At 39.1% G+C, this 25697-nt stretch overlaps 1 protein-coding gene across 3 annotated transcripts; it reads left to right on the top strand.

The window, feature by feature from the left end:
- The first annotated feature begins 1255 nt into the window (after nucleotides 1-1255).
- RNASET2 (ribonuclease T2) lies at nucleotides 1256-23427 on the top strand. Of its 3 annotated transcripts, none has more exons than XM_048936337.1 (10): nucleotides 1256-2274; nucleotides 6346-6450; nucleotides 8044-8110; nucleotides 11606-11661; nucleotides 12545-12602; nucleotides 13476-13546; nucleotides 16717-16830; nucleotides 18924-18969; nucleotides 19167-19241; nucleotides 21245-23427. In XM_048936337.1, exons 2-10 carry the CDS (start codon nucleotides 6362-6364, stop codon nucleotides 21476-21478), a joined length of 810 nt encoding a protein of 269 aa, XP_048792294.1. In that variant the 5' UTR covers nucleotides 1256-2274; nucleotides 6346-6361; the 3' UTR covers nucleotides 21479-23427. The 3 variants fall into 3 exon arrangements, with proteins under 3 accessions (XP_048792294.1, XP_048792296.1, XP_048792295.1); XM_048936339.1 differs by lacking the exon at nucleotides 1256-2274 and adding an exon at nucleotides 5878-5983; XM_048936338.1 differs by lacking the exon at nucleotides 1256-2274 and adding an exon at nucleotides 5880-6045.
- Nucleotides 23428-25697: the final 2270 nt, after the last annotated feature.

Genomic DNA, 25697 nt, shown 5'->3' with positions numbered 1-25697 from the left:
CTACACTCATTTTCTCCCTACAGTAGCCAAGAGCATCTCTGTAGCTCTTCCTTGCTTCCTGTGGTCATAGACTTCATTTTTTCACCTAAGCTCCAGAAGCTTCCTTCTGAGGCAAGCCAGCCTTCTGCCCCACCTGCTTGACATTTTGGAATTGTCTATTTCTGATCTCTTAAGGGGAATTAAACAGTGACCAGCACTGATGGACCCCAGTGTCTCTAAAAGTAGTTTTCCAAGGAACACTTTTTTTTTTTTTAAACTTATTAACTGTGTTCTTATTTTCAGTACACAGATAAATATTAAACAAAGTCTTAGGGTGATATTATATGAAGGAGGTCCCAATTGTCTGCCCCTCATATTTATCAAAAACATTCTTTTTAATGATAGCTTACGAAATAGTGCACTTAATGGAATGATCACAGAATCATAGGGTTGGAAGGGACCTCAAGGATCATGAATTTCCAACCCCCCTGCCACAGGCAGGGCCACCAACCTCCCCATTTAATATTAGACCAGGCTGCCCAGGGCCCCATCCAACCCAGCCTTGAACACCTCTAGGAATGAGGCTTCCACAACCTCTCTGGGCAGCTTGTTCCAGCACCTCACCACTCTCTGTGAAGAGCTTCCCCCTGACATCCAACCTAAATCTTCCCTCCCTCAACTTAAAACCATTTCCCCTTCACCTGCAGTTATCAACCCTTTCAAAGAGTTGATTCCTCTCCTGTCTGTAGGCTCCCTTTAGGTACTGAAAGGCTGCAATAAGGTCACCCCACTGCCTTCTTTTCTCCAGGCTGAACAAGCCCAGCTCCCTCAGCCTGTCTGTAGGGGATGTGCTCCAGTTCCCTGATCATCTTCGTGGCTCTCCTCTGGACCCTCTCTATCAGCTCTGTCTTTCTTGTACTGCAGACTCCAGACCTGGACACAGTACTCCAGATGGGGCCTCACAAGAGCAGAGTAGAGAGGAACAACCACCTCCCTGTACCTGCTGACCAACCCTCTTCTGATGGAAGATTAATAATCTAAGGATATAAATGCATAGCTTCATCATCCAAGTTAATTATGAGCCTACATAATCTTAGATGAACTTTGAATGCCTCTTCAAATCTTTAAACTAGCCTTTGGGCTAAGTTTCCACAAAGTGCAAAGAGTTAATTTGGGAACCTCAGAAAGTAAATCTTTACAATACCTCAAAAAAAGTGGAGCACAGTGTTTTGCACGCTGTGTCATATAGGTAGTACAGACTGCTCTCTCCAACACTACTCTGCAAAGACAGCATTTGAGAAAGAATAATTTCACATCCATCCCTGCTGACTCCTCATGAGCAGCGATAAAGATTTCTGTGCCAGATGGAAGGGTGATGCCCTCAGCAACAACAGGAGAAGCAGTGACAAATGCAAGGCTCTGGAGAACTGCAATAATTTTAAGTCTTAACAAATTCCTGAAACTTTTGATACTTCTGGCTGTTGTTTCTGAAAACTGCAGCAGATGGATCGCTTGTTCCATTCAGCATGACATTTTTGTATTGCCATAGAAAGGGCAAAGATTACTTTCACCTCATCCTCCTTCTCGCTGAGTAAAAGCATAAACATGACTAGAACATGTTACCAGTGGGTAATAACATGACTTTGAATGAAGATTGTAATGGTCAAGAGTGTAATTAATTTGTTCAAAACAAATACTGCTTTGTCTGTGGAAGTAGATCTGCCCACATGTTTCTCAAGTGCATTTATGGAGGGTGGTTACAATAACTCCCCCGTAGTTCAGAAGCACACAGTAGTAATTAATAATACCACTTGGCATTTGTGATTCACATATCAGCAGACAGGCAGGTGTTGGAGTCAATCTTATGGTTTGTCACAGCACAGAGAAAATGAGAGCCAAGCGTGGTCTGGGATGCTCAATGATTCACTTCTTTGTGTTCTCTCCTCTTCAAAAGCTGCCTGTTGTTTCCAAACAAGAACGCTATCATTTCAAACTTCCCCCATTATTTTGAGGAAGCATACACAAACCCGCGTGTCAGCGCTCCCTCACTGCACTCGCTTTACTCGATGGCTTGCTGTAAACGCAGACTAACAAGCAACAGAGGCCTCAGCAGGCTCCCGAAGGCTCCTCCCCGCTGCACAGCCCAGCACTCAGCCGTGCCGCCGGGCGGAAGTGCGAGCCGCGGTAGGGAAGCGGGCGCTGCGCCGTGCCCGTATTCTCAGCCCCAATCTGCTGCGGGGCGGGCCGTGCAACTCGCGCTGCGGAAAGGCTCAGGCGGCCCCGGCGGAGCGGCAGGTAAGGGAGCGGCTGCAGCCTCTTGCGTGTGCAGTATCGCCGCGTCTCGGGAGAAGGGCCTGCACGAGGTATCCCGCATGGGCTTTTTCCTCCCTCTTTAACCTGCGTGACTGTTTGCAAGGAGCCGGGCTTGAGTCAGGGACGTTGGGCCAGTTCTCGGGCTTTATTCCTTCGGCTCCCTGTAGAGCAAGTTAAAGGGCTGCTAAAGAAGTAGTAGCATTACCCAGAGTTGGAAGAACTGCGTGGTAGCACTTGGGCATCAGTTTTGGTATCCTCCTGTCACCTGGAGTCATCCCCATGAGATCTCTGCAGTGCTAGTTTTCTCTGAACTGCACCTGTAATAAAGGGTGATGGTTGTTCCTCAGGAGCAGCCAAGAAAAATCGTTCAGCATAGCATTAGAAGTGCATTGGTTACTGTATGAGGAAGGCACAGCGTTGCCTTGCTTAGGACTTCCCCAGGAAGTTGGTCAGTGGAGAACAGATCAGAGCTACTCCTGAACACGCCTACACCAGGGCTGCCTTAGGCTGGGTTATGTGAGAGGCAGGAGAAGAGGCCTGCTTTGATAGTGGCTATGGTGTGTCATGTGAAGGAATAGTTAGCCAGGAGAATGCTGGGATATGAACCCTGTTTGAACCAGGAGCATTGCTAGAAATGAAATTAATGCTTCTGACTCCCAGCTTAGTAACTGGGCTGTCTAACTTGTTGCAGTAGGGTAGCGCTCATTCCCTTATTTGAGGTTATATTGAGCCTGGAAGCTCCTTTCAGTGCTTCTGGGTGCCAGAAAAGTGCCCTATTTTCTGGCCACTGCTGCCCACACTAAATTGGTTGTAAGCTTTGTTGTTAACAATGGAAGTCTGTCAACAAATACCTTAAATAATTTCTGTAGCTTCTTCTCTGAGTCTATAAGGCTGACCTACGTGTAAACCAGGAAGCTTTCACATGAGCTTTGTTAGACAAGCTAGTTGTTAGAAACAAAAAAAAAAGTAAGAGACTAAAATAAAGGTAATTAGTAGCTATTGTCTAAAAGAAGCATACCCAGTACCTGCAACATACTACATTAGAACTTAACAATAAATATGCTGAAGATTCTTCATGCAATACAAAGTACAGTAATAACAATAGAATAGCAAGGTCCTAAACTGTAGCAAGTAAGGATTCACTCAAATACAGCAGCCATAGGCACAAAAATAATAGAAAGAAGATTCTTACCCTCAGGAGGTCTTAGGTACATAGGGACCTCCCAAAAGATACCTTTGCCCTTCCTTAAGTGGCCTTCCTCCTTTGCCAAGCCTTAAATTGGGTCTGGGAAGGGGTGGATCCTGACTCCACCCCTTCTGGTCATTCAGGTACATTGCATGCACCTGAGCTCCCCTGGGTTGGCCCCACCTTCCTACCAGGTGGTCAATCAGTTTGAAGCCCTGATTTAGCATTTCCACTAGAATTACAAAGTCAGATTCTCCCCAGCCCTTGATAACTGTAGGTAGTTAATTTTGTTATCACTGTTGGACAGTGTACATATAACTGAAAGTGGGCTTGTCCTGACTCAGTTACTAGCATGCACTCTGTGTTGGTATCCAGACCTAGTAAACGAGGAATCATCATGAAGCTATTCGTATTACCTGTAGTTTTATCTGTGGGGCAAATGAGTCAATAGTTTCAAATAGTCAGAATAGTTTCAAATAGTTTCAAATGAGTCAGAAGTTTCAAATAGTGACTTTATGCATCTGAGCATGTTTCATTTTGAAACTGTAGGTTGCCTTAATAACAATCCTTTCAAATATTATGAATTTGTATAATTAGCTTTCATAATGCAAAATCTCTCTTTGTTCCCTCCAATAAGTGTATGATATTAGTATAAGACTTGTTAATCTTTTATTTTATGTGTGGAATTAATAAACCAGTATAATTTAGTAAACAAGAGCAAACTTTCATTAAAATGTGAACCTCATTTGTTATTACAGTTATAGTTTGGATGTGTATTTCCTCAGGCTGCATACTTTAGGTGAGCCTGACACGTTTCACCTCCCACTCTCAATAGGCTAAGAGATGAACTAGAATAAATTGATCTGTCGTCATAACTGCATTGTTTTCTTCCCAGTTTCTGCTAGGGTCTTCCAGGTCAAAGCCTCAGGTTGTGTATTGCTTATCAGTAAAAAAAATATCTTTTTTATATGTAAAAATGTAGGGCCCTTTTGTCCCTATGTTCCAGTTTTAGAGGGCAGGGCAGCGTGCAAAAGAAACCGGAGCATTCAGACGATCTGATAATAGGATTTTTGTGGCCCCCTCTCTGGTCATTATTTGACCAATTGCAGGGCTCAAATGAGAAAAGGAGATTATGACTTTTATGCTTTTTTTGCACTTAAGTCTGTAAAAATTCCATTTCTTTGTGTCCGTCTTCTTAAGTCATACCAGTTTGCAAAATAAATGCCATAATGCTTGCTAGTTTATTTCTTTTGCAATCTACTTAGGATAGTCTTTTCCACAATGTAGCCTTTCTGATGACAGCATGTAGCATTGTTGTTTTCGCAGTTTCTGTTGGCTGACAAACACTATTTCTGAAGGCAAAGCTGAGCCTTATGTGAAGAAATCTTGTGTCTCTCAGTGTTTTAACTTGAGTAACTGTCATGCAGATAGATAAAGTCCTGCTTGCTTGGTTATTAGCTGAAAATAGCAGTAGATGAAATCGTGGGTGAGCTCTGCCACAAATGTTTGCAGGAGTGCAAATATTGGGTTCATAACTTGGTCCAGAGCCCCTGGGTAACAGTGGAGAAATGGCTTCTTTCTTATAAAGAGCTGTGGATTTGAATGTCCTGAAGTCAGTTATTATAGCCAAACTGAATGTCTTTATGGGTTGACCATTTTAACAGAGGAGTAATTTAAAATTCTTCATAGAAAAAGAGATATCACTCGTATAGTGAGAGATCTTGGAAGGGGGTCATAGGCTACGCAATGAGTATCTTCTTTTCATGCAGCTTGTAGGACTGTGAAAATAAGGAAGTTGGAAAGGAAGTTCAATGAAGTGTTAATAATTGCATGTAAATACATGTGTATGCCTCTATTTTCAGTACCTAAGAAGTGTCTGTGCAGGAGGCAGTTCAGTTTTTTTGACCTGTGCAATTTTAAAGTCACCTGTTGGTGAAATTTGTTTTTTTTTTTCCTCCTCATTGTTAGGGTTTGCAGTGCAGTAAGTAAACCAGACAGGTGCATGTTTTTGTAGAGGCTCTTAAAGGTTTACAACAAGCACAGGCACCAATTTGTTTTTAAGCAGCAATTTTCTTTAACTTCAGTTTAGTAGCTGTAATGAAAACGCTAAATTACAGCCTGAAGCAGTGATTGAGCACCTGGTGGGAAGGCAGGGCCAACCCAGGGGAGCTCAGGTGCATGCAATGTACCTGAGTGACCAGAAGGGGTGGAGCCATGATCTACCCCTTCCCACACCTCATTTAGGTGTTGGCAGTGGAGGTGAGGGTGTTTCTTGCTGGTGTTCTCTGTCTGCTTGAGGCTGTCTAAAGATAAGTAGTTCTTTTTCTTATTTCTGTATCTATGGCTGTTGCTTTGGGGCTTGTTCTCATTTGCTGTATCTAAAGGCTTTGCTCTTCTGCTGTTATTATCTGATTATAGCTTTATAGTAGCCTGTCTTTATTTACAGGGAGTTGCATTCTTGAACATCATACTTCATTTCCTGTGGTTTTCTAACGTCAGCCTTGGGTAATCCAATGTGAATGTTTGATGTTAGCTTCAGAATTTCTTTAATGAGTTACTCTGAGAATGTGAGTTGATTATGTTCTGGTATAGAGACCATAAGTATCCCTGTTAATTGGAGAGTGGCTCTATTTGTACTATGTACAAGTTTAAAAAAAATTATTATATGGAAATTATTATATAAGCTGGGAAGTCTAGCACAGCATTAAAAGAGACCCTAATCTTAATCTCACAGTAAGTCTATAGCATAGAATTTACGTTGTGTACTGTTCTTAAGGTACTTGTGTTTTTCTGTTTCTACACTTCTGATGTAGAACAATGGAAAAGTAACAAATTTCTCCTTTTAATGCTTTCTCTTTTTTTTACAGCTACTTGATTAGCAAGATGAAGCCTGCTAAATTGCACTATTGGATATTGGGTTGTTTTTCTATGGCACTGTGTTGTTGGTGTGCTTCAGATAAATTCCCTCAGAGGTAAGCTGTGATTTAAAACAGGTGACTCAAAAAGCTACTGCTTAAATAATCTAAATCATTGTTTTTATCTGTCATTAGCCAGAAGGTGTTTTATGAGAACTACTTCGCTATGTTTCATCTCAGAAGCTCGGTTATTTTAAATACAGGTGAAAGATGATATTTATTTTTCTAAGCTAGGACTTTTTTTTTTAATTTGTGTAGGGAAATTAATATTCTACAGTGTTAGGGAATTGTTTTATTCAGGTTTCCTCTGTAGCAGTGAAGACTAGATAAAAGTATTAATAACTTTCAGTGGTGCTATGTCTGATTTTTTTCTGGAGCTATTTAGATAAATTGTGTAAAACCACACATGCATGTGAATGCATAAGAGAAAATGTGGCTATTATGAACTCACAAATCCAGAGGAAAAAAACTGGCAAGTGATGTAATGTGAGAGCATCTCTACTGGAGCTGAGAAATAGCTTTCTCATGGAACTTTTTCTATAGCACCCTTAGCATGTATAAGCAAAGGAGATATGGATGTTAGCTTCCAGGGAATAACAACTTATTTTGACAGTTCTGCTTGTAATGCTATCAGCTTGTGCAAATTGCAGTGTTGTCTTTTTTTTTTTTCATTTGAGGTTTTATTATGTAGTGTAGTTGCTTCATAGCTTTTCATATCTTGTAATGTCTGAAGCAAGAGGTGTTTAGCCAGGGCGTCAATTTAGATTTACTGGAAAAAAAAAATCTTCTGTAAAAGTGTCTAAAATATGATTTACCCTTTCATCACTTTTTAAAGAAAGCTTGTAAACTTTTTTCTTCATGTAGGGTTCAGATAGTACTTAAGTCTCTCTAAGTTATGTACCTCTTCATCAAGAAGCTTTGAAACACAAGTGTTTTTGTGAAAGAAAGTGATAGTATTCCTTCTGTAGATCTTCCCTGGGTAAGCATAGTAGTGTCACAACTTGTTAACTTCTAAAATGTTTTGAAATTATATAGTTAAGTACTTAAAAAAATGTAGTGTTTGTGTGTAAAACAATAAACCTCAGAAATGCTTACTTTATGTTACTTCTTGTAATTCTTACTTTTTTTAGTTCTAAGTTTTATGTTGTCTGATAGCGTGGTGACACTTGGATGAAATTACACCTCGCAGCATCAACTGCATTGTTTGTGGTTATCTGTAGTTTGTTTTTCAGAGGAGTACTTACATATTTCCAAGGCTGTATACTTTCAGTTGAAAGCATCAATCAGAATTACAAGATTAATAATGTCCTAAGCAAGTATCTCTTTTTGCTGGTGTTGTAAAAGCTTGCCAGTGGATATTTTCCAAAATGTGAAGCAAAACCTATCCTCTGTATCTTAATAAATGGGAAGCTTATCAAGCTAGTATGCAGATGTGTTTAACAGTGAGGTTTCTAAATATGTTGTTTTTATGTAATTTGTTACTGTTTGATCCTACAGTGTTTGGAATGTTAAATATTGCAGTAGAAGTTATACAGCACTGAAGTCAGCGTGTAACCTCTGTAAATTGCTGGTATTGTGCTCCTGGCTGGAGCTGGAGGTGGTGTTCTTAAAATACTTGAGGAAAAAATAGTTTTGTTCTTCTTTCTACAGTGATAGCCATTCTCACACCTGGAAAAAGCTGTATCTTGCTCACCACTGGCCAGTGACTGTATGCAAGGTGAGATTTGTTTTTTTTTCTCTCTTATCTGCACAAAGGGAGCCTTAGACAGTAAGTCTTTGGAAAGATAATTAGTAAAGCCCATTGAGTATTTAATCTTGCTTGCATACTTGCATTTTAATAAGGGTACTGGCTGATCTTGGTGCAACTTCTGCAATTTTTTCTGTACTCTGGGGTACCACTAAACATGATGGATTGTGGTGTGTGCACTTCAAATGTAATAGTTAATGTGGGACGTGCTGTACACTAAGCCTTAATTGCTTGTCACGTGTTTTGTTAGTCCTTAGCTTAACCTTGGACTTTTGCTAGACTGTGTAAGCAGACTTCCATGCTTTGTCTGCCTGAAGACAGCTGGTTAGCACTTGAACTGTCTTGCATATTGAGGTTTAGCTTTAAAATGTTGGCTTCAAAGTTTGATAACTCATCAAATACAAATTCTATCTGGAAAAAGGGGGCCCTTTTTAGGGGGCCCTAACAGTATAAAGCTGTTATGGCAAGTGTCTTTGAGCATTTCTGTATTTGGGGGATGGAAACAAAAAAAAAAAAAAAAAAAAAAACCCTGCCCTGCTGTAAATCCTGTATAAAAGTAGTAACATAAAAACTTCTGTGGAGAATGGGATATGCTTATGATAAATGTGTGGGGGAAATACCAATACAAAAACTTAGCTGTATTTAGCTGAGACCAAGGAGTGGCCAGTAAGTTGGTTGTTTACTTTTTTGAGGGAGTTCAGAAAACTGAAGTTAAAATCGTATGAAACAACATTTTTGTCTAGTTTCACCTCCCTGAGTCACAGGAAAAAGGGAGATACCAACTCTACTCCTATAAGTGCTTTCTTTTTTGTTCAGATTTTGTTAACTTGGGAGGTTCCCAAATTCAGTTTTGAATGAAAAATAGATTATTCTGCATCTTCAGTTATTTAGATGTGATTGCTGTGTTAAGTTAAAACTGCTGACATGATGTCAAAAGGAAAAATGGTAGCTGGGCAAAGCAAACTGCAAGTGTGTTATTGTTTAAGTTAAAAACTGCTTTGTTACAGTATGTTGTGCAAGCACTTATGAGTTGATGTATCTTGTGTAAAGGAACTTGATTACAGGTGAGGGCTTCAGTACATAATGTGTTCTTGACATGTGTGCATCTTAATGCCTACCTATTTTGTGTATCTGTGTGTGGAAAAAAGTGTTTCAGGTATTTGAAGTCCTGCAAGGCCTTTTTTTGCAAATGTAGTGGATGTGATTCATCATACCAAAAATTTGTGAATGTACCTCTCTCAGCTCTTCCTGTGCTTTAATCTGTACGTAACTGTGCTCAGCTCTTGTTTTAATACTGAGTGTGTTCTGCACAGTTAAGCTGGAAAGTACTGTTTTAGAAAAATGCTGTGGTAAGGCTCAACATAAATTTTCTGTTCAGAAATCAGTGTGAATTTTGTTAGATGGAAGTAGGAGCTGCAGAAGGGAAAATAAGGGGGCTTGCCCTCCCTTTTTGTGGAGTTGGACACATCTTTAATTCAAGAACTTACGAAGGTAAACGTTATGATTGCAGCTTTTTCATCTTGGAGATTGTAAAAAACGAATAACTTTTGTGGGTTTTTCCCTTCTGAAATAGAGAAAATCTGATGCAAGTATGTATGCAATTTGGTTCCTGTTCTGGATAGAATAGGAAAAATGAAGAAAAGGATATTAAACCCTGCTGTGATCTCTTTTACTATACACATGCTGGTGTTTTCCCATTTTACAATATTGATTAAAAAAAAAAATTGGAAAATTACCATGGTCAGAACTAGAGAGGAGGGTGAAGAAGCCATCCGACGAGTGCAGCATGTGACTGAATGTGTTACAGGTGGCAGTGGGCACACTGTGCTGCAGGCCTGCAGTGCAACACCAACTTTGGGAAATGTGTAGAAGAAACTGCTAGCTGGGTTAGCACCATGATTAGGGAGAGCAAGTCCAGGTGTTTCACAGACCTAAAGGTAAAATGATGCCAGATCTTTATTCATCTCTTCAGTCTGCTGTGTTTCAGCGCTGTGCAGCTTGAAGAGGCTTTTACTTGCTGGAAATAAGCTGTTGACTTTCAGTGCTCTGTCACTCAGCTGTTCTGAGTTACTTGGGGCACCCAGTTTGGTCTTGGGAGACTAAAAATGTTGGCTGTCTGACCACAGTTTGACTCTTTAGCTTTCCTTCTGACCTCAGAATGCTATTTCAGATAGGAAACAGCACAAGTCCTGGGTCTGAGCTGAAGCCCTGGTTGTGTCAGCTAAATTGAACTGAAAAATACAGTGGCATTTGGGAACTGTGGTTTAAAAACTGGATAAGGAGCACAACTGTGCTGTTCTTGTGCCCAGCTGAGCAAGATTGTTATCTGTCAGTCTCCTTTTCAGGGGATGTTTAGTCACTGGTCATTAACTTCCTGCATCTTGGGCTGGTTAGCTGAGCTCTTTCAACTCCTCAAAGCTTGTTTGGACAGGAGCAGTCTCATTAATGTTTCCAGCGTGTGTTTGTAAGAAAGTCCTGCACAGCCTACAGTTTTGCTGCTGCTGGCCTGTGGCATGTAGAAGGCAATTAGTGAGATTACAGGTCTGTCTCTGTGTTTCTCTATACTCCACTCTTGCTTCTGCGTCACGTGAAAGGCATTTGTGGCATAATTAAGGCAGAATGGGCAACACAGAGTTGAAAAGATGATATTTTGGGGGAAGAAAATCTGAGGAGGTTGTTATTAAAGAAAATTGTTTACCAAAGAGAGACCTAATTATTAAGCAGGGTAATCAGGGAAAACATGGTCATTTCATACATCACAAAATGACTGTAAAAACTTCTTATTTGTGCTCAGAAATATGTATTCCGCTCTAAATAATAGTTAATGTGTATAGTATTTCTCCTGTATTAGCAAAAATCTTGACTGGAAACCTTGGTAGGAATGTACATTGTCTTTGCTCTTCACTCTCTTCCCTTTACTCAAAATAGCTTAAGAATACTTTCTAATTATTTTACTTGAAATAAGCACTTTTTTCTTTTATCTACTCTTAGTGTTTTTCCTTTTCATTATACTAACAAGGCCACTCCTGGACTTTTAAAGATGGTTGTGTGCTTGTCCAGTATTGCAGCTTATGTTTATATTTTTTATTTTGATGACTTTGCACCTCTTAGAAGGATCTGGTGATAAGAAAAATAATGAAAAATGCCACCTACAATATAGGATAAATATAGGGCTAACTCATTCATTTAGCATGGATCTTCCTATTAGCTCAGAATCTGTCCTTTTGTCTTCTGTTACTGCTGCCTGTGGGGATACCCTGGTGTTCTCTTGGTCTGTTTCAAAACTTCAGCTGTGGTCAACAGGCAACTATCACAGCTTCATGTACCTGGAATCACTGACTTGAACAAGCAGAATCTCTTGTATCTCTAGTGCTTTGGGCCACCAGTGAATGTGCTTTGTTTCTTGTTCTAAGCTATTATCTCTGGTCACATACAACAAATATTTTGTATTTTTGTTTTCTACAGATGAGTGCTAATGATTGTGAAGACCCTCCAGACTACTGGACAATTCATGGACTGTGGTATCATTGTAGATTGTTTTAATTTCAATCTGGAAAGAAAAATTTTCATACCAAAATGTTTAGGGCTTTTTTTTTTTTCCAATGTCATTCTGTTTTATGATTGCTTCAAAAAAAGCCTTTCTTTCATTGGAAATTCAAAATCTGCTCTGATATAAAACTGTTGTGTGTTCCTGTATATCCTGTGAGTCGCTGAGCTACAGAAATCTTTTCATGTGAGCATCTTGTTTACATTTGTCTTTATAAAATCACCACTGTTCTCAAAGAGGGAAGTAATGGCTTCCCCTCTTTCTTCCTGAGTACAAAGATTTCGTTAGTGACTCGTGACAGCATGTAAATATCTTAACTGAGCACAAATATTGTGAAAGTCTGGAAAAAACTAATTTACTTCAGAGGAATCAACTACATAACATTGGTGTCAGTGACAGCAATTAGGAGGTTTTCATTACAAGTACATGGAAATATTCTCTATGGAAAGTTAGTAAACCGCATGTCCTGGGAGGATGAACAGCATTAAATATAGATTTCCAATGACTGTCTGATAATACTTGCTCAATTGTCACTTAATGCAGTGGTTGGGGAGCTCATTGTTATCAGTGGCATGATGTGCACGATTCTAACAAGGCAGTTCCTATCTCAGTGCTTCCTCTGTACATTATTACACATTGTGATGAATTGTAGGGCCTAATTAAGAGCCTCTACATGGGAAATGTTTTAGCCATAATTAGTGTACTGGATTTTTACTTACAAAACTTCATAAATGCTGATGGACAATTTGTATTTTGCAAGTTTATAGCTATAATCTCTCATTTAAAATTGAGACTATGATATCTCCCAGCTTTAGTAATAACTAATATCTTTTTTCACTTTGATTTTGCTTCTTTAGGCCTGACAAAGGTGAAGAATGTAATAGGACGTGGCATTTCAACGTCACAGAGATTAAGGTATTTATTTAAAAAAAAATACAAACAAAAAAGCGTCATGCAAACAGCTCAGTGTTTTTGTGCTGCTTATGTGCAAAATGTGTAGCTCCAAATAAATCTGTGATTGTAGTTTGCTGAGAGGTATGACTCCAGCAGTTGATCAAGTGCTTCCGATACTGCTTGAAGTGACAGTGCGTGTGATCAGTAGCAGCTGTTCATAGGTGGTTTTGTGGACATGTGGTTGAACTTGTTAAGCCACTTCCTCTGTAGCAAGAAAACATCTAGGGAAAATAGGCACTGAATTTCCAATGATAACCAGTATTTGTGAGAAAGAGGTTACAGTCAGGTCATGATTTTTTTGTTGTTTTTTTTTAATGTGTTAATTTATTAAAAATATCTACATCTGAGTTTCAGAACAGGTTAGAAGGGATCTCTAAAGAGCATGAGGTCCAACCCCACCTTGCTCAAGCAAAGACACCTACTGCAGTTTGTCTAGGCCTGTGTCTAGGCAGCCTTGGTGTATCATCAAGGAGAAAGACTCTGCAGCCTCTTCCAGATGATTTCTACATAGGAGTGGGGAACTTGATCATGTGATGATGAGAAGCTCTGTGGTTGAGGAATTTCTGAAGGAACAGCTGAAAGAAAATCTTACTAGTCTGTACTAATGTATTTGGATGTTACTCAGGTATTTGCATCTGCCCGTTACTACCTCCAACAGCATTTCAAGAATAAGTGGGAGAAAGGGCCTCTTTTCTTTTTCTGCAGATGAAGTTTCTCAGTGATGCTGAAAGATGAGGCTTCAGTTTTAGAAAAAAATACCCATTTATGTTGATTTTGTTAGAAATAGCTTTTAAACTCAGCAGGTAAGTCTATTAAGAAACTGTTATTTCGTAGGATCTTATGTCAGACATGAGACGCTATTGGCCTGATGTGATTCATTCATCTCTGAATCGCACCCACTTCTGGTGAGTACAGACAAAACTAAACAACAACTTTGGATATTATTTTATGGAAAAAAGTCAATCTGAGTTAATTATCTTTCAGGGAAGGTGTTATGCATGAGAGGCAGCATCCAGGAAACCGCTGAAAGTGGTACATGTAAACCCCCCCTCAGTTTTCTTAATAGAGGGAGCTAAGGCAAAGGTTTTGAAGCAGACCTTACTAAAAGTGAGCAGTAGAATGTTTGTTCCCTTTTTATTCAGGGGAGAGATGCATCTGCAGCTGATATTTAAATCTTGCACTGTGGTTGTGTTGTAGGGATGTCAGAAGTAGCTGCAAGAGCAGTTTTCAGATCATTTCCTTGCTAACTTCTCTGCTTTCCTTTTGGTATTTCTGAACAGAGGGTGGAAATGGAAGAATAATTTGCATTGGGTGGTCCTAGCCATTTCTCTTCAAACTTCTATTTACTTTCCTAGCAGCCTAAAATCAGATCAACTTAGCGTTTGTTTAGAGATCAACTTGCATAAGGGAAGGGAGAAGGAGACTTTGATCTCTCCTGACAATGTTACTATGTGTATTTTCCTTTTCTGGTTTCACATTGCTTCTATATCACCAGGTGCATGGACTGAAGAGCAGTATAGATGTTTGAGGCTGCACAGGCTTCAGTAGTTTGAATGTATTATTAAACTAAAATCACTGGCAATTTGATGTGATTTGTTTCTGCCAGATCTACTGTGAAGATAATAACATCAGATAAACGTGGCTTTAAATGCCGCCGCCTCCTGCTTTTTTCAACTGTAATTACCTCTGGGACTTTTGTTTAGATTACTTCCTCCCTGAGTCACTAGGGCAGATCTTTGAAGGGAATGGGAGTCTCTTTTAATATCCTCACTCTACAGAAGATCTTTGTCCTCCAAGTCTTAAAATGGTCTTAGAAGTGTCTTATATCTGTCTGAATGTCAAAACTGTCCCTCCAGAAAAGTGATCGTGCTTCTCTGTACTCTTCTCCTTGTGCTGTGCTGTGGAGAGTATGGCTGTCTATTTCAATGGCATCGCAAATTTATGCCAAGTTAAACTGTTAAGGGAATAAGAAAAATGTGTCCTCAATCTATTCCCTCCCATGTCCTGAATGCTCACCTGTTCTAACACAGATACCTTAATAGGCAGCAGGTATGAACAGATGTAAAGTCTTTTTTGTTTCTGTTTGAGGCTAGCAAGCAGTGTTTATCTCTTGTTATCATTAGTATAAAAATAATCTGAAAGTTAAGTTAGAACACTGTAACTAGTATTTTTATTGACAGAGTAATTCACTCCCTCTCAGTAAGGTAACAAGCACACTTTAGTTGGCAATTCTAATCGCAGATTTTGTAAAGTGTTTTGTAAGTGTTAAGCTCGTTGGAGGCCAGTAAGACCTTGCTGTATGTCTTAATTCAGTTAAAATAGTGTGTTCACTTCAATTTTTTTTTTAAATGTCTAGTATAAAATAAATGACTGAAATGAGAATCTGAAAATAAAATTAAGATTTTTCATTGTAGACTTGAAGGCACCTTAGGTAAGGAACAGAAGCAGCGACAAGCAAAGTGGTTAAGTATCTTAGCATATCATATTGGGGTTTTTCCAAGACTGCCCTAATTGCTTACTGTGTTTCTTCCTGTACTTACCTCTTAGTTATTTCTGGCTTAAAGGAGGAGATAAAGATTCTTCAGGGGGATTAAAGAATGGCTGTAGATGCCTCTGTAAGAATAACTGTGCATCTTTGTTCACCTTGTTTACTAGTGAACTGTGGCCTTTGTTACAAAGTAGTGTGAATAGGATACAATAGAATGCCTTGTAACAGGATGTATACTTTGCATCTCAAAACTTATGAAAACCCACTTCTTGGAAGTTTTAAACTTATTTTTTGAACAAAATAAAAATTTCTAAGTCAAGAGAATTCCCTTCAGGATCAGTTTACACATGTGATATACCAGAAGGGATCTGTGCTTACCCAGGACAGGTGGGTATCCCTCATCTTAAACATTCTGTGGGCAGTTCTTGCAGATATGAGTTCTTACTGTTTTTCAAGCTGGGTGATTTCTGCAGTTCTTGGACTCACCTGACATGTGCCCAGTATTGTGGGCTGCGTATCTCAGATACTGAGCATGGGGAGCTCTGTCCTTGTTATATTTTAAAAAAATCTTAATGTTTAGCATTTTTTTTTTTTATCACATAGGAGAGTTTATCAATTTCATTCCTTTGTGTTTTTGCTGCCACTTAAGACTCCATTTGTAGAACTTAACTGTTAGGTATGTCAGTGTGGTATTTGTATCTTAAGAGCACCATCAAGAAAATGGTGAAGAAGGAAAAATTATATTGTGGAACCCAATCTAATGCTGTACCCCCAAGTACTGTAGAAGTACTTGTGTCCTACGAAGAAAACAATGTTAAAGTTGTTGATGGCTAACATGTTCTCTGTGATACTGCTTATCTTATGAGTATGAGGAGGTACGGAAGGGAGGATGACCTTCACAAATGCAGGTGGCCATGTTCTGTATCTGTGTGCCACCCAGCTAAGGCTCAGCACAAGGACCTTGTCTAATTGTGGCCTATGTGAAGGATAAGTCTCAGTGAATAGCATTATGAGATATTCTTTCAATTTCTAAACAAATGGTTTATCATTCCTTTTTTTCCTGCAACTTGTTTAACTCTCTTCCACTTAAACACTTCACATGCCTGTGCTGAATGGTCAGAGTTAGCTATATCTGCATCATGTTTTTTTCTTCAATGTCACTGTGCTGCAGAAATGAAATTATGTGAAAAGAAACAGGTAGAGAGCAGAACCATTACTGACTTTAAGACAAATTCATATACATAACATATAGCAAAACACAATACTAATCTGGAATGTCCCAAGTCCACGCTATTGTCTAAGCCACCGTACCATCATTTCCTTTCTCTTTTGCATCTCTTTTATTTGAAAACTTTTTCTCTTGCAGCTGCCAATATTGAGGACAGCTCATTTACACACTTCTAATGTGGCTTACCGTCCAGAAGAATTCTTCCTTAGCCTGATGTTACAAACCACAATGAGGGGCTTTAGCTTTTCTCTCACTATCCTTACAGGTTCAAAAGCTCTTGAAAAGTGCTTCCTCTAAAAGAAATAAGTGTTGCTGTAAATAATGTTTTATAGGACTTGAATTTTGGTTTTTTCCTATAGGAAACACGAGTGGGAGAAGCATGGCACCTGCGCAGCCTCACTTCCGATTCTAGATTCTCAGAAGAAATATTTTAGTCAAACCCTGGAACTCTACCAGCGTGTTGACCTTAATGGGTATGTTAATGAACTCTCTGGTCTGCTCTTACTTCAGACAGTTTCTATGAATTTAAGATCTAATTTAAGAAAAGAGCCTAAAAATCTCATGGCATAAATAACTTTGTTATTTATGTGTTTGAGTGTAGAAAGTACTGGAGTGTAGAAGAGGGGTTTTCTGCTTTGAGAAACATGTCTCTGGTCATTTCAGTCTCGTAAGGCAGCATGCTTCGTTTCATAGTCACCTTCTAACACAAGCTGTTAAACTTTGAGAAGCTGTATCAGCTGTATCTCACTAACAAAAACTGTGAGACTTGTAACTTCTAAATCAAGAGTCAAAAGCTCCAGATCTCTGAGTTGTACTGATACCTAAACACTCGGTTGTGTTTAGGAAATACAGTTTTTATGCTGAGAGGAAAAGCCAAGCTGCAGACAAACTTGTGCAGAATATCCTGGGAAGGTGCTGAGAAATATCAGCAAGGAAGGCTGTCCAGAAGTGCGGTCTTCAGTTGGCGTGTACAGCTCTCAGCTTTCCTTTCAGAATTAACCACATTAACATTCTTGCTTTGTGCTATGAACTGATTTCTCCTAGTGGTTCCAAAGCACTTGCAATTGCAGATACACTACCTTGATAGAAGTGTTGGAACTTGTCCAAGCACTGTATGAACATATCATGGCTACAAATGAATATCAAAAGTCCTACCCTGGTCAATGCTTATTATGGGTGGGAAAACATTTAACTTGGGCTTGTTGATCATGAAGCATCTCTTTGTGTTGGAAGACTTTATCTGGGAGATGAGGAAAAATTCTCCTTTTGTATTTAGAAATGTATATGTATTAAAAAAAAAAATCTGGTTCATATTTTCTGAGTGTCTTGTTCAAGCAATCTGTTTAATAGTCTTATTTACTTTGCATACGCACAAAGGAAATCTTTTTTTCATCCCACTCATGTTTTTGCAGGTGTCTTGTAAAACTTAATCATGCTTTTCTAAACACAGTGCATGTTGTATTTAATGTTAAAATTAACAGTAACTGATAAACCAACTACCTAAGTAGCTGTGTGACTAGAACATCTTACAGATGGCACAATGACCGACTGTGGCTCTAAATCAGCATGTGTAGTGAAAAAAAACTAAGATTGTAACATCTTGAAGTTAATTGCTCATAGCATACTCCTCACTGAGGGAGGGAACAAAGCACCCACATAATTAATTTCATCTTTGCTGGAAAATGATTGCTAATGTTCTCATTACTTCATTTATGCTTTTAGGAGGGAAAAGTAGTGTTAGAATGATTACGAGTTCCCTTAAAAAGATCTTTAAGAGGATATCATACAGGCTCCTGTAAAGTGATGATAGAACATTGTGTTTTCATTAGCAAGTAGATCCTTATACAGTTGGGCAAGATCTCCCTAGTGCAGAACTTGACCTTGGAAGGGCTAAGCATTATTAGCGCTCATCATCCGAAGAGATGCTGAACATTTCCATGTACTGCTGAAGAAGCAAAGAAGCTGGCATTCTAAGGCTCAGCACCTGTTGGGTCCTGAGGTTTGCTAGCAACTGAAAGTGTGAACTTCACTCAGGACTGAATCTAAAGGAAAGTGTGTTTAAGCCAAAAGTTGTTGAGAATTACCTTGTTGCTCTTATATGAACAGCTGTCCTGTTAAAAAAAAAAAAACATCAAACCATTTCTAAAAATCACTTTGTAAGTAACCTGACATCAGTGTTGATCCAGATTCTGTGTCCTAGTGGCCAGAGCACACAAGTTAGTGTGCCCTTGATGTAAGGGAAGGGTGCCATGTTAGCTCTCAGCAGTGCAATCTGGAGATCCAGCAGATGATAGTAACATAGTCTCTTTTGTTTGTTTTCTGAAGGCTTGTCTCTCTCCTGGCTTCTCAGAGTAAAGTATAACAGTGGGTTCTTGCTGACCCTGCTTAGTTAATGGGAAGTTGCTTTTAAGAAAAGGACACCTTCCCTTGGCCTGGCAAAGGATGGAAGACAAGTTTTCCTTGCTCAACATAATTTTAAGTTGTCACTGACATTATTAATTTACCTAATGCTTGTGAAGTTATATTTCTATACAAGAACCATGGAAATGTTTTGTCTTTCCTTTAGTTTTCTCCTGAAAGCTGGGATAAAGCCAGGCAGTACATACTACCAGGTAAGAAAGAATCTTTTATATAAGCGGCATCACATGTGTATACTTCCAGCAAAAGTCAAATTATTTCCAGAGAGTAAATGATCTTTAATTGCATGTGTTATATTTAAAGTTGTGCTTCATCTTAAACTTTTTGCAAACTTACTGTTGGAAAATGTGGTAGTGACTTACTAATTTTTACAAGCTTTTAAATTTTTCAGATGGCTGATATAAAGGAAGTGCTTACAAAACTTTATGGTGTTACACCAAAGATCCAGTGTCTTCCTCCAGAAGAGGTAACAAAATAAATAGATAAAACCAAACACAACCACACAACAGCCCACAAAATAATAACATCCGAACAAACACATTTTTATCAAAAATTTAAAAGAGTAAAAATAGTGAAAAATCTGCAGCACAGCAAAGCACGGAGTGTTCCTTGTGTGTGCAGCTCCTTGGAAATTGGGTGTTGCTCAGTTCCTAGAATTGAGTACACAAAAACATTACCTGCATCCTGGCACCACTGAGCTCAGCTTATGTTACTGTTGATATATATCCATTTCTTAACACAGAAATATTGTTAATGGAGGGAAGTGTCCATTCTTCATGCCATAGCTTTGTTCTTAGCGTAGGTACTCAGACACTGGGAGTTGTGGGTTTTTAAGCCCTATTTGCCTTAAACTTTCTACAGGCACCTATTACAGAATGCTGTACTCATTAGACTAGAGGTAAACTTTATATGAGTACTTTCTCCTGCTGTTGCTGAAGCATAACTGCCATATAACAAATCAGCAGACCCAGTAAGAATGAGCTGAAAGGAGCTAGTTAATGCATTGCCCTTGACAAGGATACTGTCCATTAAAAGCAGTCTTTAATTCACTGTGAATGGTTTATGTTTTGCTTGAAGTTATTCGCTATACAGAACCATTCAGAAATAAAGCAGTTTAAAGGCTTGTTTCTGAGCTTGTTCTCAAAAGCCCCTATCTGAAGAGGTATGAAGGTGTTTTGATGGTCATAGGTTCAGTTTTTCCTTTTGAGCTATTGCGGTCTAATGTTTCCATTTCTTTGTGTTTTTCCTTGCCAAGATTGTACTGTGAATTGCAATACAGCAAAGAATGTAGTACACAGGCTTTGCTGTAGCATAAAGTACTTGTTCTCATTATCTGAACTAAGAATGTTTTTGGAGGAGTGAAGTAGTAGTCTGAACAATACACGGATAGGCTGCGTAGTTGTCAATTTGTTTCCTCTAAGGTGACTACTTTAAAAAAACACACCAAAAAGCCACAAAAAACCCCCAGCAACAACAGAAATCCATACAAGATAGTTCTTCCTCTTCTGTGGATCTTATTATTTCAGCTCAATAAAAATAGTTTACCACATTTGCTAGAGTTATGGCCCATACACAGAGAGCAGTTTTATGAAAACTTCCCAAGATACAGTTGCTGATGGAGTTTAATAGCTCTTATGCTGTCAGCTCATTTGCTTTAGTAGTGCCCTGAGATTCTTAGAAGTTGCTTCATGTGAAAAAGAATTTAATGTTAAGATTATCTTTAAATGTATTTTTATGTTACTCTAAGCAACAAAGGAATATGAGTTGAATGTGGCTTTGCAGAGGGATGCAGTCACTTCTCTTTATTCTTAAGGGTTTCATAACAGGTCTTTTTTTCCACATATACTTTGTGTGTGCATCCTCTGTGACTTTGCCAATCTCCATTCCTATAGCAAAGAATTATTTCTTTAATGCCCACTGTGGGTTATTTTAGCCTGTTCTGCAGTCCAAAAGTGATGTTTCCACCAATCCTGGCAGCCTACTTTAGTATTCTTTTCAGTAAAAACTTCTGTAAAACCAAGGTTTTTTTCCTCTCTTTTTGGAGAGCTTTCTTTGGTTCAGTTCCCATCCTTCTGTAAAAGAGTTGGTGGAAGGTGCCTTTCAGGTCAGACATATCCTTTAATATGCTCAGAGTTCAACCAGAGCTCATTGCTAAGATGAGCAGCTTCTGTGTACTGGGCTAGTTTGCTAAATGGTAAGATAATCTGCCATGATATTTCTTAAGTCTTACTAGTTATGCACATTCCCCAAACTGTTAGTGAATTAAAGTACTGGAATGTGTTTACTTGTCTACAAGTGTGTTCTATAAGATGTTTGTAGTGGATGCTTCCAGTACTTGTCTCCTTCACATTTTTACAAAGGTAACTGTGCAAGCAAGCACTGCTGTATTCAGTAGGTAAGGCAATATATTTGACAAAATGGTTTATTTTCTTCTTTGTAGCAAGCTGATCTTATCTCTTATGTTTCTAGAGTGAAAAAGCACAAACACTGGGTCAGATTGAATTCTGCTTCACCAAGGAATTGAAGCTGAGGAACTGCACAGAGCCAAAGGGTGAATCCAGCCAAATGCACACCAGCTTGCAGCTTGTGACAGAGGAGTTATCTGTCTGCAATGACACTCTCCCAGTCTATTATCCTTCACAAGTCCAAGATCACAAATGGAGCCTCAAGAGCTTGAAAAACTTCTTCAACAAAACAAGTTAATGACAACAATCCCTTAAAGTCATACCTTGGAAAGCAATTTTGACTTAGCAATATTACAAAACCTTGTCTGTATCAGGTGTTCTGAGGGCACTTCTGCTTGGGAAAAAGAACCAAAAAAATGCTTTGGCCATTATAAAAGAAAATAGTTTGCATTGTAATACCAGCTATGTAGGCTGGAGTCTTGAATTGCTGGTCTGGTACAGATGAAATCAGAATCTGATTTAGAGCTCTGTCTGTACTTCTTGGCTTATTTTATAATTTGAATCAGTGTTCAAATAAGCTGTGGCGACTTAGTTTCATTTGCAGTTCAATCTGCCACTTCAGCCACATGTTTTTTTGGCAGTGACTCAGGGTAGCTAAGTTATTCTTCGTTTTAAAAAGATGCTTATCAACTTGAGATGACAATTTATTGAAGGGAATATTGTAAAATGGAAGAACTTGAGACCTGTCTGCTTTGTGTAAATATGTTCTCCAGAAGCACTGTAGCATTAAACCTTTCCTCGCTCAGATTACAGGTGCCCAAAAATGACAACCTTTTAACAAATATACTTATTGGCATCTGCTAAAAGAACCCCGAGATTGTACTTGCAGCCTCACCTGTTCATAGGTTGATTTTGGCCCAGTGACTAATACCCTCATGAAGAGTGACTGGTTTTAAATTGTCTGCTTTTATAGGAAAATAATATTAGACCCTAGAAATATTCTTAATGTTTAACAAATTTGAACAATTAGCAATTAATCCCATAACAATAACAAGCCACAAAGTTGCATGCTTCCAAGTAAGACTGATTTAGATGAGATCCTCTACACAGTGCTATGGTGATGCAAGTGTCTCAAATTGTCTTTGAAAGACAATTAGGACTCAAAGAACCATCTGTTAGAGAAGTGTATTACTGCAAAAATGGTAAAAGCATTGTTAAGGACAAATTTATGTTATCTTTTAGGTTTTAGGTTTAGAAACCATTTGTATTTACTTGGCTTGTCCCTGTACCTCTCCTTTAAGGCGGCTACCTTGCCATTCCAGAGTACTGTGGTTGTATTTTTTTTCCAAGTCCTCTCTAGAAAAGGAGGGTTCAAGTCCTCTCTAGAAATTTGAATTCTTTATTTTTTTTTAATACATGAGATGGGGTATGATCTGCATTTTAGCACGTCAACACTTCAGTAAAGCATGGGTTTTTCTTTCAAACTTCTTTCCTTCCTGTGTCAAGGAATGTAACAGATCTGGAGTATGTTATACAGCCTTTAAAGTCAGCACTAAAAAAAGTTATCCTTTTATTCTTTTTCCCTACACCGTTATTGTTGTAGTGGAAATACTCAAAATTGATCTTTGACATCAAAAATGTCAAATACAGAAGGGAAAAGGCAGAGGATGCAGTATGTGGTACTTGTTGTAAGGAGGTATAAGCTCACTGCTGTTTTAAGTACATTAGTGTTTATGGGTTAACTAATTTCAAGGGCTGTGTGATTGTTAAATTTGAGAGTGGTGGGTTGTTTTTTTTTCAGTGACTTTTGTTTGGCTGAAATTCACCTTTACATCTTTTTTGAAGTGTAACAGGATGAATTCTGCTCTTGATTCAGTGAGAACTTTGCACCTGTTTCTGAGTGGAAGGTGATTCAAAGACCAGAAATTATCTGTTGTGCATTGGTATTTTTGGCCATTTTTCAGGGAGTGCTGTGATGATCCAGTATTTTCTCTGGGGTTGACTTTAATAATTGTGTAATATTCTGGTAAGAACAGTAAAGAGCACACTATAAAACTTCTGTATATGTATATGTTTGTGTATGCATTGTACATAATATATCACGTCTGTTTGCAATTAAGAACACCAATACAGCTTGATTATGAACACAGTTCTCAATTAGAACAACTGACTTCTCAAAATCTGTAGATGTTGTCATCTTGGGAGCAAGGGTAACGTGAGAAAAAAGATATAAAATCTGTAATGGTACACTGTGCTGTCAGATGAATGGTTGCTGGGGTTGCTAGTTATTTTAATTCCTCTTCACAGCTGAAGAAAAGCTCAAATAGAAACAATGGGAGTATTGCTGGTTCTTGTACAGGCTTAATGGAAGCTTGAGTCAATAGCCTGATTTTCTTATTTTTTTTTTTAATTGTAGTATAAGTTATTTTCCTTTATATCTTCAAATAATGCCTAGGGAGACAAAATATATTATGTACAAAATCTCCATAGTTCAAATGTAATGCATTAGTTACATATTGCAGCCCCCAGCTGCAAATACCAGCTTCAGAAGGAAGTAGCATAGACACAGCCTTTATAGTGTGATGCTACACATTCAAGCTGATTCTTGCAAAATGGTCAGCAGATCAAGACAAATCGAAGCTATTGACCTCTGCAGCAGAGCAGACAGTGCAGCTTCCATATACTTTTCGGCCTTCTGCTCAAATGCAAGCAATGTGAGGGAGCTCCTAAGTTCCAGAACTTAGAGGATAACCTGTATCATTTGAAATGGGAGAGGAAAAAGGGAGGCTGCACAGCCAGCAGTACGCTGAACAAGAATCCTGCTACTGAATGAGAAAGTGATTGGTGAGGGCTAAGTCAAGATGAACTAAAAATAAATCAGAGACAGAATCTCAGCGTGGCTGAGGCTGGGAGGGACCCCCTGGGTGTATCTGGTCCAATCCTGCTCCAGCAGGGACATCCAGGCCTTTGTCCAATACGTTTAGTATTTCAGCTTATGTATCAGCAATATATGCAACTACTGTGACTTGGTATTGATAATCCCACTTGTGTAACTTCTAGGATGATGGGAAGGCTTTTGAAAAACAGTTGGCTGACTTATGCAAGCAACTTCAGAGATCTGTACAAAGGACTCCCTAAGGACAACCAAAAGAGCAGATGAATGAATGGTAGCACCAGTTCAGCCCAAAGATTATGGCTATCACTGTCAATGACTCGCAGCCAATTACCAACCTTGGCAATTGCTTTTCATCAGGTTGTATGTAATTCTAAGAGTTTTACTAATACAATTTAAGTACAGGAGGTAAACAAAAGTATGTTGGGAATCTCAGGAATTGCTTTCAGTTCTGAAAAGTGGTGCTTACTGCCTTAACCAAAATAAAATCTGTCAGCCTTGAAAACTGAACACATCCTGAGGAAGATGAGTTTTATTTTTTTCTGCATCATTAAATTAATTTAACTAAATCTCAACAGGGAAGTTGTTTGTGCAGTCTCAGTGCTTTAAAACACTAGTCAGCTCCACAAAGGGATTTAGCTTTTTTTATACCGGTTGTCTGTCTGCTCTTATGCACAATGTGTAAGTATTCCATGGCGTGTAAGTCAGAGCACAGGCTCTTCCCTTTCCATGGGCAGCTCCTGTTCTCTCTATTGCTCTAGCACAGATTCCTGCCTCAGCTGGCCCTTGCTGTCTGTCAGAACAAAGTAGGGCACCATCACATCACAGCAGCAGGGCTGTGGGGCCTACAAATGTGGACAACACAAGTGCCTGCAACAGCAAAGCAGTTGCTGGCTTTGGCAGTGGAGACGGCAGCTTTTGAGAAGTCCTTTTGTATTCAGACCACTCAGCTCTGGTGTGGATGTGCTTCAGGCAGTTTTGCTCTGCTTCGATCTGGCTTTGATCACCATTAAGCAAAGGCCACAGAAGGTTAGTGGCGCCACTAACGTTGTTATTGCTGCCTGATGATGTAGGGGAAAATGTCAGGACTTTGATAGTCACTTTCCCAGTAATGGAGCAATCAGTGGTAAGGAATGATATATTTTTCCTGAGTTTGGGCTGCCTTGCTACTCGGGCAGCTTCCCTGATGAGGCTCATCTCATGCCTTCTTTCCCTGCAGATGAGGATTCCTTGCTATACACAATTGTGTTATGCCACCCAGACTTGATATACATAAATAATGCTTTTCTGAAGGGGTTTCGGTTACTTGTGCTTTGGAGATAACAAGTTCTGGTGTACAGGCTCAGTGAGGCCTGATGCAGGAGAAGGACAGATTATTCACCACGGAATTTTCTGTAACTCACACAATTAGGAACCTGTGCTCTACATGCAAATCAAAGAGAAGCCCAAACAAAATTAGCGAGAGCAGCAGTTACCATGTAATAATTACCACCTCCATAAACAAGCCTGATGCATCCCAGTGGGTACCCGCCATTAGATTACTTCTGCATAGCACTGCTGAGCAAAACTCACCACTGTCAGTGCTGGGGAGAGGCCTCTTCCCCTGCAGGTCCCTGCTGCAGGT

This window comes from Lagopus muta, chromosome 2 (genome assembly GCF_023343835.1).
Source record: "Lagopus muta isolate bLagMut1 chromosome 2, bLagMut1 primary, whole genome shotgun sequence".
Taxonomy (NCBI): domain Eukaryota; kingdom Metazoa; phylum Chordata; class Aves; order Galliformes; family Phasianidae; genus Lagopus; species Lagopus muta.
Note: the sequence above shows the minus strand (reverse complement) of the source record. Positions and strands in the feature narration are given on the sequence as shown.

Coding starts and splice junctions, on each gene's coding strand:
- RNASET2 (XM_048936337.1), top strand. CDS start 6,362: ATGAAGCCTGCTAAATTGCACTATTGGATATTGGGTTGTTTTTCTATG. Junction 13,547..16,716: donor CTGAATCGCACCCACTTCTG/GTGAGTACAGAC, acceptor TTTTTCCTATAG/GAAACACGAGTGGGAGAAGC. Junction 18,970..19,166: donor CAGGCAGTACATACTACCAG/GTAAGAAAGAAT, acceptor TAAATTTTTCAG/ATGGCTGATATAAAGGAAGT.